The 12,888-nt window shown below is 42.3% G+C and overlaps 1 protein-coding gene across 6 annotated transcripts in view; it reads left to right on the top strand.

The window, feature by feature from the left end:
* Positions 1-12,789, top strand: part of LOC130906366 (putative monooxygenase p33MONOX) — a 16,411-nt gene extending 3,622 nt beyond the window's left edge. For 2 of the 6 annotated variants that reach the window (XM_057820627.1, XM_057820630.1), the window contains exons 3-9: positions 7,707-7,768; positions 7,849-8,024; positions 8,141-8,255; positions 8,352-8,479; positions 10,188-10,291; positions 10,371-10,543; positions 11,079-12,789. In XM_057820627.1, the coding sequence (XP_057676610.1) occupies positions 7,744-7,768; positions 7,849-8,024; positions 8,141-8,255; positions 8,352-8,479; positions 10,188-10,291; positions 10,371-10,543; positions 11,079-11,293 (936 nt within the window). In that variant the 5' untranslated portion in view covers positions 7,707-7,743 and the 3' untranslated portion in view covers positions 11,294-12,789. Of the gene's footprint in view, positions 1-1,107; positions 1,156-1,223; positions 4,339-7,706; positions 7,769-7,848; positions 8,025-8,140; positions 8,256-8,351; positions 8,480-10,187; positions 10,292-10,370; positions 10,544-11,078 lie in introns of those variants that run through there. The other 4 variants (XM_057820626.1, XM_057820624.1, XM_057820628.1 and 1 more) reach the window with 3 other exon arrangements.
* The last annotated feature ends 99 nt before the right edge of the window (positions 12,790-12,888 follow it).

Here is a 12,888-nt window from a genome sequence, read left to right as displayed (position 1 = left end):
TGAGGCCGCCTGTAAAACAGTGTAAGCTAGCAAGAGGATGGATGCAGCGACAAGACAATGATCCAAAACACATAAGTAAATCAACTTCAGAATGGTTTCAGAAGAACAAAATACACGTTCTGGAGTGGCCAAGTCAAAGTCCAGACTTGAACCCCATTGAGATGCTGTAGCATGACCTAAAGAGAGCGAATCATGCCAGACATCCCAGGAATATGACTGAACTACAGCAGTTTTGTAGAGAAGAATGGGGCAAGATTAGTCCTGATCGTGGTGCCAGACTGATCTGCAGCTACAGGAAGCGTCTGGTTGAAGTTATTGCTGCCAAAGGGGGCGGGGGGCACAAAATATTAAGTGTGATTGTTCACTTACTTATTTCCCCCCTTCTGTCATTGTTTGTATACTATCTTCATTAAAATATGAAAACCTATAAATGTTTGTATGGTTTTTGTTATTGTTTTTTCATTTGTGTGATTTTATAGTGTTTAATAGTGGGCAGGGCAGCTTTAAACCATTCATCAGTGATTGGGTACACACCTGACTTAAAATGTGTGGTAAAAATGGTTTCAATTGCTCTTTAAATTGCCTTATGGAGAGGGGTCACTTATTTTTCCCTCCTTCTGTTATTGTTTGCATGCCTACCACATTACAATATTAAAACCTATTAATATTTGGGTTTTAGTTAAAGTTAAAGACACTGTATTTTCATCGGTGTGATTTCGACAAAGATCAGATCACATTTGATGGGGAATTTATGCAGAAATGTGAGAAATTCCAAAAGGTTCAGATACTCATGTTTGGTCAGTCATTTTCAAAGAGCCAAAAATAGCAAAGAGGGCGTGCCAAACCTCATTATTTGATTTCGATGGGTAACGTTTCATCCAATCATCTCACAGAAGTGGCAATAGCAACTAAATTAGGTGTATTAAATGGTTCAGAGACGCGAATGTGTCGTGTCACATTAGCAGCATGTTTAGGTCTGAACTGGTTAAAATTGTTTTTTTTTTTCTCAGCACAACTTCATCAGTATGATCTGTTATTGTACTGTAATATGACCTATTACATGACCATATTATGCCAAAATAGTTACACAAAAATCATCTATTTCAGACCAGAACAACACTGTTACAGATGGAGAGTAATTTATCTTTTGTTCAGGTATGTATGTGTTCCCTTTCACTTTATACTGGTTTATGTTTGTTTTCACCTGTATATTTCATTTGCAGTAGTTTCCACCTGTGATCTCAGAAGGCCTCCACAGCTGGAACCACTTCCTCATTAGTCAATCATCCAATCATCTGTTCGTCCTGCCACTATATAAGTTGAATTGTTTGCTCTGTTCAAGAGAGGCGGTGGCAGCTCTCATTTTGGTTGTCTTGGTTTGTTGAAGCCTGTTATGTTTTGCCTTTGATTCTTTTTGTGAAGTTTACTTTCTGCCACTTGTTTATTAATGGTCTCTTTTGTCTTTTTCTTTAGGTTGGCGCAGAGCACAGAGGTAGGGACTTTAGCTATACACCTGCAGGTATACATCGTGTCTCCCACCTCACGTAGGTACCAACTCTCTGTATTAGTCCATTAGATAGAGCGGCAACACCACCCATGTATTTTGGGGCACAATAGGTGCCTGTCACTGTAGTGTTTTAGTTTGGGGGTTGTTTTAGGTTCTAGGTTTAGTTGGGGTTTTTGGAACTTTTATTTGGTGTTTGCTGCATAGTGCAGGGGGTTGGGTAAATGTTTGTGTGCTCTGTAGCCATTGTTTCTTTTTTGTTAAATAAACTTTTTATTTGCAATTTTGACTTGTCACTGCCTCCTCATTGCACACCTGCCGTCTTATGTTACGCCGCGGCCCCTGACCACCAGGGGTACTCGTAACATTTGGGGGCTCGTCCGGGAACTTTGTGGTTCCGCGGAGGCGGCAGGTGTGTTGGTGTGCAGTGGCGGTCGGATTGCGAGTTTTGTTTATTTAACTTTAACTTTTTTGGTAATTCCCTGCGCGCCGTGGTAGATAATGGCCACAGGCTTTAGTGTTGAGGATTTCTTGGCAGGTCCCACGGTGGGACAATTGGACCTTTATAGAAAAGCGGATTTTTGTGCGATCGGTGCGCATTTTGGTGTTGAGCTCCTGATGTCTAAAACTTGGGCTCAACTGAAGGCATCGGTCGTTGATTTGCTGGTTAAAGAGGGCGTGTCTGTTGAGGGGGTAGAGGGTCTTTTGGATTCTCAGGAGGAAGTTCCTCCGGTTTTTCGGGTTGTGGGGAGTGCGACTCCTCCCACTAGCCGTAGGTCATCTTTTGATGGAGCCGGTTCATCCCCTCGGTTAAGGGTTCGCTTAGCTCGTTTGAAGCTTGAAAAAGAGGAGAGGGACCGTGAGCTCGAATACAAACATCAGCAGGCCATGTATAAATTAGAACTTGAGGCTAGAAATGCTGTCCGCTTAAAGGAATTGGAACTAGAAATGAAAAGGCTTGATGTAACGTCCGGAACTCATTTGGTCGCAACTCAGGGTGATAATTCGTCACAGAAGCCATTTGACGCTAGTCGGCAAATTGGTCTCGTCCCCGAATTCCGAGAGTCGGAGGTGGATGAGTATTTTGAGACCTTCGAAAGAATAGCCACGGCTTTTAAATGGCCACCGGAGGCGTGGGCGCCCTTGCTACAGAGCAAGTTGATTGGGAAAGCTCGCGATGTGATGAACAAAATGCCTCTGAGGGATAGCATGGTTTATGCTACGTTAAAAGAGACTGTCCTGCGTTCATATAGCCTTGTTCCTGAAGCATATAGACAGCGTTTCCGTGTTCACAGGAAGGCCCCGGAGAAAACATTTGTTGAGTTTGCTAGTGAAAAGCAAACTCTTTTCAATCGTTGGTTAAAGGCAAGTGAAGTCACGGATTTTAATTCGCTCTGTGATTTAATTTTGATGGAGGATTTTAAAAATAGCCTATCGGATCGGCTGGCCACTTATTTAAATGAACAGAAGGTCACTAACGTGTCCGAGGCAGCTGTGCTGGTAGATGAGTATGTGATTACTCATCGACAGCACATTGATAAAAAAGATGACTTTGAGAAACGGGACAAAAGTGAATCGAGTTTTAAAAGCCGGTCTTGGTCAGGGCGGGGGTCGTCACCTCCTTCGGCAGAACGTCGCTGTTTTCTTTGTCATAAAAATGATCATTTAATAGCCAACTGTCCAGAGCGGAAAAATGATGACCGTAAGGCTGAATCTTCCCCGATTGGGTTATGCGCTGTGCGCTCTGAACCGGTTCGAGTACATGAAGGTGGGGGTTCGTCTTATGAACCTTTTATGCTCGATGATTATGTTTCTCTGGGCTCAGGTGAGAAGTGCTCGATACGCATCCTTCGGGACACCGGAGCTGCCCAATCTTTTATCTTGAGTGATATATTGCCTTTTAATGAAGAGTCTTCATGTGGCTCGAATGTATTGGTCCAAGGAATTGGAATGGAGTACCTCTCTGTACCTTTACACTGTGTAAACTTGTCTTGTGATCTCTTGGCAGGCACATTTTCGGTGGGTGTTCGCCCATCGTTGCCGATGCCAGGTGTCACTATTTTGTTGGGGAACGACATCGCCGGTGGAAAGGTCACGCCGGTGTTGGAAGTCGTGCAGAAACCAAATGAGTCGCAATCAGATGAATTGGGGCAGGCTTACCCTGATGTGTTTCCGGTCTTTGTCGTCACTCGTGCACAAGCGAAAAAGCTGGGTAATGAGGTCGATTTATCGAACACCTTTTTCGCGGACGGATTAGTTGACTTGAAGAAGAGTGAGACTACAGAGACGGAGTTAAAAGGATCGGCTTTTGATTCAGTTTCTTTAGCTATGACTCGCGATGACCTTATTGCTGCGCAGAAATCTGACACCAGTTTGAACAAATGTTTTGAGGCTGTTCAGCACCCGCATGCATTAAAAAATAAAGATGCAAAGTATTTTATTGAAAATGGGATGCTGTTAAAATGGAAGTCTCGTTTGTACACAGATTTTAGCGTTGTTCAAGTTGTTGTCCCTGTACGTTACCGCCATGCAGTTTTATCACTAGCTCACGAAAATGCATGGGCAGGTCATTTAGGGGTGACAAAAACTTACGATCATGTATTGGAACAGTTTTTCTGGCCAGGTTTGAAAAAGGATGTTGTGCAGTATTGCCGAACATGCCATACGTGCCAAGTGGTGGGGAAGCAGAGTCGGGTGCTTAAACCAGCCCCTCCTACATCCTATCCCTGTGCTGGGCAAAGCATTCGAACATATCCTTGTCGATTGCGTCGGCCCGCTACCCATGACGAAGAGGGGTAATCAATATTTACTCACTATGATGTGTGTAGCGACAAGATATCCTGAAGCCATACCACTCAGGGAAAAATAACATCGCAGTCTGTAGTCAAGGCTCTGATCAAGTTCTTTTCTACTTTTGGGCTGCTGAAATTGGTACAGACTGATCAGGGTACCAGTTTCCTTCCTGGTGTTTTTGAGCAGGTGTTAACAACATTGTCTCACACATCGAATCCTCAGTTATGTGAGCCGGTTTCGTGAGCGGCTACACAGAGCATGTAGTTTGGCCAAGGAGTGTTTGTCGGGAGTGCAGAGCGACATGAAGAAACGGTATGACAAGACCGCCGTTTGTCGTTCGTTTGGGCCGGGTGACCAGGTACTGGTTTTGTTACCTGTTCCAGGTTCATCTTTGTCTGCTCGGTTTTCAGGTCCATACACTGTGGAGAAAAAGCTCAGTGAAACCGATTACGCCATCAAGACTCCCGACCGTAAGCGAAAAACACGTGTATGCCATGTTAACATGCTCAAACCATATCATAACCGTTCTAGTACTGGGAGTGGGCCTTTAGTGGCCGCAGTTGCGGTGACTGTTTCCAGTTCAGAGGAGTACACAACGGAGTGTGATGACGACGGGTTGGACACCAGTAGGCTCCAGTTGCAAACTCCTCGGTTGTCCAATACGGAAATGTTGAACAATTTGTCCAGTCTGATGACTCACTTGAGCACTGACCAGCAGAAGGATTTGGAGTCCTTGATTTTTAAAAACACTGTGTTGTTTGGAGATGTTCCATCTCGCACAAACGTTTTAAAGCACGACATTGATGTCGGTGATGCACGACCCATAAAACAGCATCCATATCGGGTCGATGCAGTAAAGAGGGCGGCCATGAGACTGGAGACTCAATATCTTCTCGAGCATGGTCTGGCAAAACCTAGCTCTAGTCCATGGAGTAGTCCATGCCTCCTTGTTCCAAAGCCCGATTCAACGTTCAGGTTTTGCACTGACTACCGGAAGGTGAATAACCTGACTGTGCCAGATGCATTTCCTCTTCCTCGCGTTGATGACTGTGTTGATACAGTTGGCTCGGCACGTTACGTGTCAAAGTTGGACTTGTTAAAGGGGTATTGGCAAGTGGCCCTTACTGATCGTGCGTCGGATATCTCTGCTTTTGTAACACCAGACAACTTTCTGCAGTACACTGTGATGCCTTTTGGGCTTAAGAATGCGCCGGCTTCGTTTCAAAAGTTGGTCAATACCGTCCTGGGCGATGTCCCAGATTGTACTGCATATTTGGATGATGTGGTCATCCATTCAAATGAGTGGGAAGATCACATTAGGACTCTCAGAACCATCTTTCAGCGTCTAGCTGATGCCTCACTTACCATTAATTTGGCTAAGTGCGAGTTCGGTAAGGCTTCAGTCACCTACTTGGGTAAGCAAGTGGGTGGTGGAAAAGTGCGCCCCTTGGCAGCCAAGATTGAAGCCATAAACTCCTTTCCAGTGCCTACCACCAGGAGGGAATTGCGGCGCTTCCTGGGTATGGCAGGATATTATCGGAGTTTTTGTAAGAATTTTTCTTCTGTGGCCGCACCACTAACGGACCTTGTCAGTCCGAAGCATCCATTTCAGTGGACTGACCTATGCCAACGAGCATTTGAAAATTGTAAGGCTCTATTATGTAGTGCCCCAGTTTTGAGCGCTCCAGATTTCTCAAGACCATTTTCCTTGGAGGTCGACGCCAGTTGTACGGGTGCTGGAGCAGTTTTATTGCAGCCAGACGATGAAGGGTTGGACCACCCGGTTGCCTACTTCTCAAAAAAATTCAATCGATGTCAACAGAAGTATTCGACTATTGAACAGGAGACCCTGGCTCTTCTTCTGGCTTTGCAATTTTTTGATGTGTATGTGGGCTCCAGTGTTGCGCCCGTGATTGTATATACAGATCACAACCCATTGGTGTATATACATAAAATGTACAATCACAATCGGCGGTTGATGCGGTGGTCTTTGTGTCTCCAGGGCTATGACCTCGTCATTAAACACAGAAAGGGTGTTGACAACGTATTTGCTGATGCCCTGTCTCGTGGTCAGTAGCAGGGTTTTTATTTATGATGTGGCATCTTTTATTTTGGTTCGAAGCCAGTTTAGTTACTTCGCCATAGCTTTGCTACCCTTTTGAAATTTCGCTTGCATTGGCTGGATGGGCTATTCCGGATAGGCCTGTTTATCAACTGGAAGTTGATATTTTAGGGGGGGAGTGTTACAGATGGAGAGTAATTTATCTTTTGTTCAGGTATGTATGTGTTCCCTTTCACTTTATACTGGTTTATGTTTGTTTTCACCTGTATATTTCATTTGCAGTAGTTTCCACCTGTGATCTCAGAAGGCCTCCACAGCTGGAACCACTTCCTCATTAGTCAATCATCCAATCATCTGTTCGTCCTGCCACTATATAAGTTGAATTGTTTGCTCTGTTCAAGAGAGGCGGTGGCAGCTCTCATTTTGGTTGTCTTGGTTTGTTGAAGCCTGTTATGTTTTGCCTTTGATTCTTTTTGTGAAGTTTACTTTCTGCCACTTGTTTATTAATGGTCTCTTTTGTCTTTTTCTTTAGGTTGGCGCAGAGCACAGAGGTAGGGACTTTAGCTATACACCTGCAGGTATACATCGTGTCTCCCACCTCACGTAGGTACCAACTCTCTGTATTAGTCCATTAGATAGAGCGGCAACACCACCCATGTATTTTGGGGCACAATAGGTGCCTGTCACTGTAGTGTTTTAGTTTGGGGGTTGTTTTAGGTTCTAGGTTTAGTTGGGGTTTTTGGAACTTTTATTTGGTGTTTGCTGCATAGTGCAGGGGGTTGGGTAAATGTTTGTGTGCTCTGTAGCCATTGTTTCTTTTTTGTTAAATAAACTTTTTATTTGCAATTTTGACTTGTCACTGCCTCCTCATTGCACACCTGCCGTCTTATGTTACGCCGCGGCCCCTGACCACCAGGGGTACTCGTAACAAACACTATGACAAATTGCCTGTCCAAAGAGGATGAGTGCCCTCTTGTGGAGATTTTTTTTTTTTTTTTTTACCTCAAATTGGTATAATGGAGTCATGTGTTTATTGTCGCAATGGCTCATTGGTGAAACTGAGACGGCCGCTTTCAGCATCAATGACAAAAATGAAGTCAATATGTAGAATAAATAGGGAAACTGTAACAACTCTAGTGTAGCCCAAATTAGCGGAGTAAGAGTATTGTTTCTTCTTCACAAATCTACTTAAGTACAAAGTATGCTGGAGTAAAACTACTCTAAAAAGTATAATTTTCTCAAAACATTACTCAAGTAAATGTAACAGAGTAAATTTAACGCGTTACTACCCACCTCTGATTGTGTCATGTGAAAAGTGGGAAAATATTTACGTCCCTGTTTCCACAGGTTCTGCTCAATATTTACTCCAAACAGTACAGAAGCCATGTCTGGTTCAGGTGACTTACCAGGTAAACTGAAAAGAATATTTGGACTAATATTGTGCTCGTTAATGAAGAAAAATACAATAAAATGGTGTTTGCATTGGCAGCTATTGAAGGTTCTGGAATGGGCGGGATGAAGCTCCCCATCGGCATGACTCGCCGGGCGCTCAGTTACGATGACAACCTGGAGGCGCCTATGTCCACCCCCCCGCACGACATGAACATCACCAATCTTTGGAGGCGCCCTGTTGTGCCCGAGAGGAAGTTTAATCAACTGGCTGAGGTGAGACACAAATCCACAACCATCCGTGTTTCTTGCAAAAACATTAAGAAAACAAATAATATAAAAATAAATAATATGAATGAGTTTTAGTTTTGGTCTATGTGTTTCGCCACCAGGAAGACGAAGGTGTTGCTTTGCGTCATTCTAACATGTACGATAGCGCACCATCAAGGCCCACGAGTGTGGTGAAGACCAAAGCTTCCTCCCTCATCCTCAACTCTCTCATCACCAGTAGGGAAACTAAAGCCAACCTTTAACTATATGATAGTAGTTAACATTTGAAGGCCTTTCTTACCATATTTGCGGGCGGGTGGGTTTTTCTCATAGAGCAGACTCATGACAGCATGTACAAATTTGAGCAGAAGGCGGGGCTGACCGACACCAGCTACACACCCCACAAAGGTCTCACTGCAGATGAGACAAGACACCACCACCGTATGCCAGAATCCTTCCAGGTAATTCTGTGAATTTTTCTGTATTATTATTAGGGGTGTGAAAATATATCCCTATTGTGGTATATTGTTAGAATTTAAATCCCAATAAGTTACTAGTGTGCTGCTGCCAAGAATCAATATACAGTGGTACCTCTACTTATGAAATTGATTGGTTCTGGAAGTAGTTTCTTAACTTGAAAATTCTGTACATAGAGAAGCGTTTTCCTTGTAAATGCCGAAATCTGTTCCAAGCTTTCCAAAACTCAGACATTAACCTTTTATAATGCATAAAAATGCATCAAAACATTGAACAAAAAAATGTTACGATTAGATTACTGCACAATAAACATAAAATCTGAGTTGTGCATAATGTAAATAAAAACAAGAATAAAGAATAAAAGTTACTACACGCATGTAAAGCTGTTGGAAAACAAGGAGCGAATGAAGAGGGTGCTGGGATACACACATACAGTAGAGATCCCTCTTTACCATTTGGAAGCCAGGAATGCTAGGCAATACCCAATGGCAGAGCAGCTATAAGTATGTTGCATTCAGTAACCTCAGGGAGCTGTGAGTACCATACTGTATTTTTGCCTTTCGTATCCTAAAATTTCTTTCTTAACAAGAGGCAATATTCTTCCGTTGAGACATGTCTTAACCTGAAAATTCTGTACATAGAGACGTTCGTAAATAGAGGTACAGTGTGTCACAAACGTGAGTACACCCCTCGCATTTCTGCAGATATTTAAGTATATCTTTTCATGGGACAACACTGACAAAATGACACTTTGACAATGAAAAGTAGTATGTGTGCAGCTTATATAATAGTTAATTTATTTTCCCCTCAAAATATAGCCATTAATATCTAAACTCCTGGCAACAAAAGCGAGTACACAAGCCCGCCCGTCTTATCAGACCATAGGACATGGTTCCAGTAATCCATGTGCTTTGTTGACATGTCTTCAGCAAACTGTTTGCTGACATTCTTGTGTACAGTCGTCAGAAGAGGCTTCCTCCTGGGGTGACAGCCATGCACACCAATTTGATGTAGAGTGCGGCGTATGGTCTGAGCACTAACAGGCTGACCCCCCCACCTCTTCAATCTCTGCAGCAATGCTGGCAGCACTCCTGTAACGAGTCACATGACATTTTGGAGGGAAAATGACAAGCAGTACTCAATTTGGACGTTTAGGGATGTACGTAGTTTCTAAGGGGTGTAATCACTTTTTTTGCCAGTTTAGATAGTAATGGCTATATTTTGAGTTATTTTGAGGGGGAAAATGTTATGTAAGCTGCACTCAGACTACTTTTCATTGTGTCAAAGTGTCATTTTGTCAGTGTTGTCCCATGAAAAGATATACTTAAATATCTGCAGAAATGCGGATACTCACTTTTGTGATACACTGTACCACTGTATTTTCCATTCAATTTAGAAATTTTCCACTGTAATAGTGTCCGTGTTAACGTATTGGCTGCCATTGACAGCGCTAGACATCCAATTTATTTGGACTGGATTGGAAGTCCAAATCAATTGGACTTCTAATTGAAATGAATTGGACATCTAGCACCGTCAATGGTTCCTACTCCTAGTTATTATAAATAAAACAACTTTGTTTTACTGTTTGCAACCTTTGTTCACCATTTGGGATCCCGATTAGTTTGAATATTACAGCTAAAATCTTGCCTTTTTGCCTTTTAAACTTGCATTCACGCTTTCTTTGTTTTGTAGAAAATGCAGATCCAGAGCATGGAGGCTCGGGAGGAGCGTCATAACTCATCAGCCCAGTCCACGCCATCCACCACACCGCACACCTCACCTAAACATCAGCGCAGGTACACCCAGACCTTAACTATCAGAGCTAATATTTAGCCGCCCCCTGCCCACATTTGTTGTTGACTTTTTTTTGTTTAGGAGCTGGTTCAGTAGCACCAGCTCAGACGTCAGCGTGAGTTCCTCCAACAGCAGCGTGGACTTGGTAGGAGGTGACGGAGGAGGAGGCATGCTGGAGCGCTGGGGCGTGTTTGGGCCACGGCCACTCGTGCACAAGTCCACCTCCGATCTTGGCGCCGATCCTTCAACGCCAGGTCTTTACAGACTGCTTCTGTTGCCGAATAGTGTCGTGGTGAATGCAGAAGACTCTGTGTACATATGGCTTTAGACTTAATGAAGCAGTATGGGACTTATCCCACGAGGTTGCTAGTCATCGTGTAAACATTTTTATGTTTGTGAATAAATGGAGCAAAGACACTTAGGCGGGAAGCGAAACTAAAGGCAAACAAAAGAGGAGGTGCATGTTAATGAGTGAACGGATGACCTTCAGACCAGTGGCTGTTGTGGATGTCTGCTTATAAAAACAAAAATAAAAAACAAGCGTGCCACACATTCACACAGACAGCACAGGGGAACAGGACTTTGTGAATGTGGAAGACGTAACTTTTGCCCCAGCAAAACTATGGGTAGGTGACTGAAGAATTAGGTGTGTCAGTTTAGCATGAGTCTTTAGTTCACATGCAGTATGTGACTACGCAACGATTGGACTTCAGTGTGACACTGGTCTGCACAATTTGCTTTATTCTATATTATTTATTTACTCTCTTTTTATGTTATTTTACCCTGCAGGCTTTGCGCTGCAGGTGTACCGTGGCAACAAGGCCAGCGCCGCAGAGGCAGCGAAGTCACAGACGGCCACCCGACTTGCTGACGGCCCCGACGCCCAGAAGGCAGCCGCCCCACCTAAGATGGAGATCCCGACAGTGGACGGGCGTCGGCAGGGCGCTCGTCCGCACAAGCTCAAGCCACGCGACATGAACATCCTGACACCTTCTGGTTTTTAGACCACGTCTTGTTACCAGATTGACAGCCACTCTATTACGAGGTCACGTACTGCTTCCCCTTTTCATTTTATTAGTTTTCAGCTACATCTCATGAAGCCAGCTCCTTTCTAAAGTAGAACCTATAATTAGGAAGCAATTCTTTAAAATATTAGACTGTGAGCTGAGCACAAAAACAGAAAAAAAATTGGACCATTTCACTATCATTTCAAAGTCATCTTGAAATGTCACCCTTGATAATATGTGTCTGACTTATTATCTGGTGTATTTTAAAAAAAAAAAAAAAAGGCCCGAAAACTTGTTTTTGACTATAAAGAAAAACCCTATTTTTAGTACATTAATATCTTTTTTGGGGACTTTTTGTTCCTTATGAGTAGCTGTTAACCGCCACAATATAACATATTACATAAAGTCCACGAAAATACAGATAATAAATACAAGTTTAGTATTTATAGAGAAAAAAATGACCTCAGCAACTCGTAAGGGTTGACTTTAATTCAAGTTGTAATCAACCTAAACTAAACAGTACCATGTTTGTTTTGTAGCGATATTCCTAAAAGTACAGAGATGTTGTGCACTGTGTAATACAAGTAACAGCTTTTCAGTGGTTATTCTTAAAGACTCCAGAGGTCCCACTGCATTGTAATTAACTAATACTAATTATCACTAATACTGTAAAATGTTGATGCAAGGTTAATAACGGGAATTTTAAATTTGTGTTGCAGTGTGAATCGAAACTGAAATTTGTTAACTTGACAAATCACTATACTTTGTTAATAATAACCAATGTGGAGCAAGTAGTGGCAAAATAAAACGATCACCCTTAATAATGTTACCAAATCATTTCAAACTAACTGAGGGTTCTTGTTCTTTAATTGCACGGTATATTCATCTTCCTGCTATGATTTACAAAGTTGAGCCATGGTCCAATCAAAATATATGAAGATATTTATGAAGTATACTGAATTTAAAAATGTGCATCTAATGAAAATGGGAGATCCACTCGAACTGAAAATTCTTTTTTTCAATCTTTTTATAATTGTTTTAATGACTAGATGTGTAGTGAAGATTTCCTGTTGTTTTTGCCGCCGTCAAAATGCCTGAAATGCAGCACGGAGCAATCCAGACTGCTCTTTAAACGGTTATGTTGTATGTCAGGCCTGTATTTTCTTTAAGTAGCACTTTTTAGTTGTTTTTGTTGCTTTTGCACTTTGATTTATTGTGGCCCAAGTGGTGTTGCTGTTACCTTACTGTGGCATTCCCGCCTCCTAAAACGAAGAAAAAATAATAACACCAGCTGTCAAAAGTCAATATTTTTGTCTGTGTCTGTCAATATCCAAAGAGTTGATTAAGTCTTGCAAGGGCCCTACTGGGAATAAGGAACAGAGATTTACCAGTTGACATAGATTACATAAAAATTGTTACATGGGTAATGATTCCCTAAATAAATAAACAGTTCTAAATAAATTAAAAAAAATTAAAAAAAAAAAAAAAAAAAAGAAATACATAAATTGTGCTGAAACTACTTGACAAATGTACTTTTTGAGGTTGTGAATACTGTATAATATACAGAAACATACAATAAGAAGTATAGTTTT

Source organism: Corythoichthys intestinalis, chromosome 18 (genome assembly GCF_030265065.1).
Source record: "Corythoichthys intestinalis isolate RoL2023-P3 chromosome 18, ASM3026506v1, whole genome shotgun sequence".
Lineage (NCBI taxonomy): Eukaryota > Metazoa > Chordata > Actinopteri > Syngnathiformes > Syngnathidae > Corythoichthys > Corythoichthys intestinalis.
The sequence above is the reverse complement of the archived record's forward strand: the minus strand, read 5'-3'. Positions and strand labels throughout refer to the sequence as shown.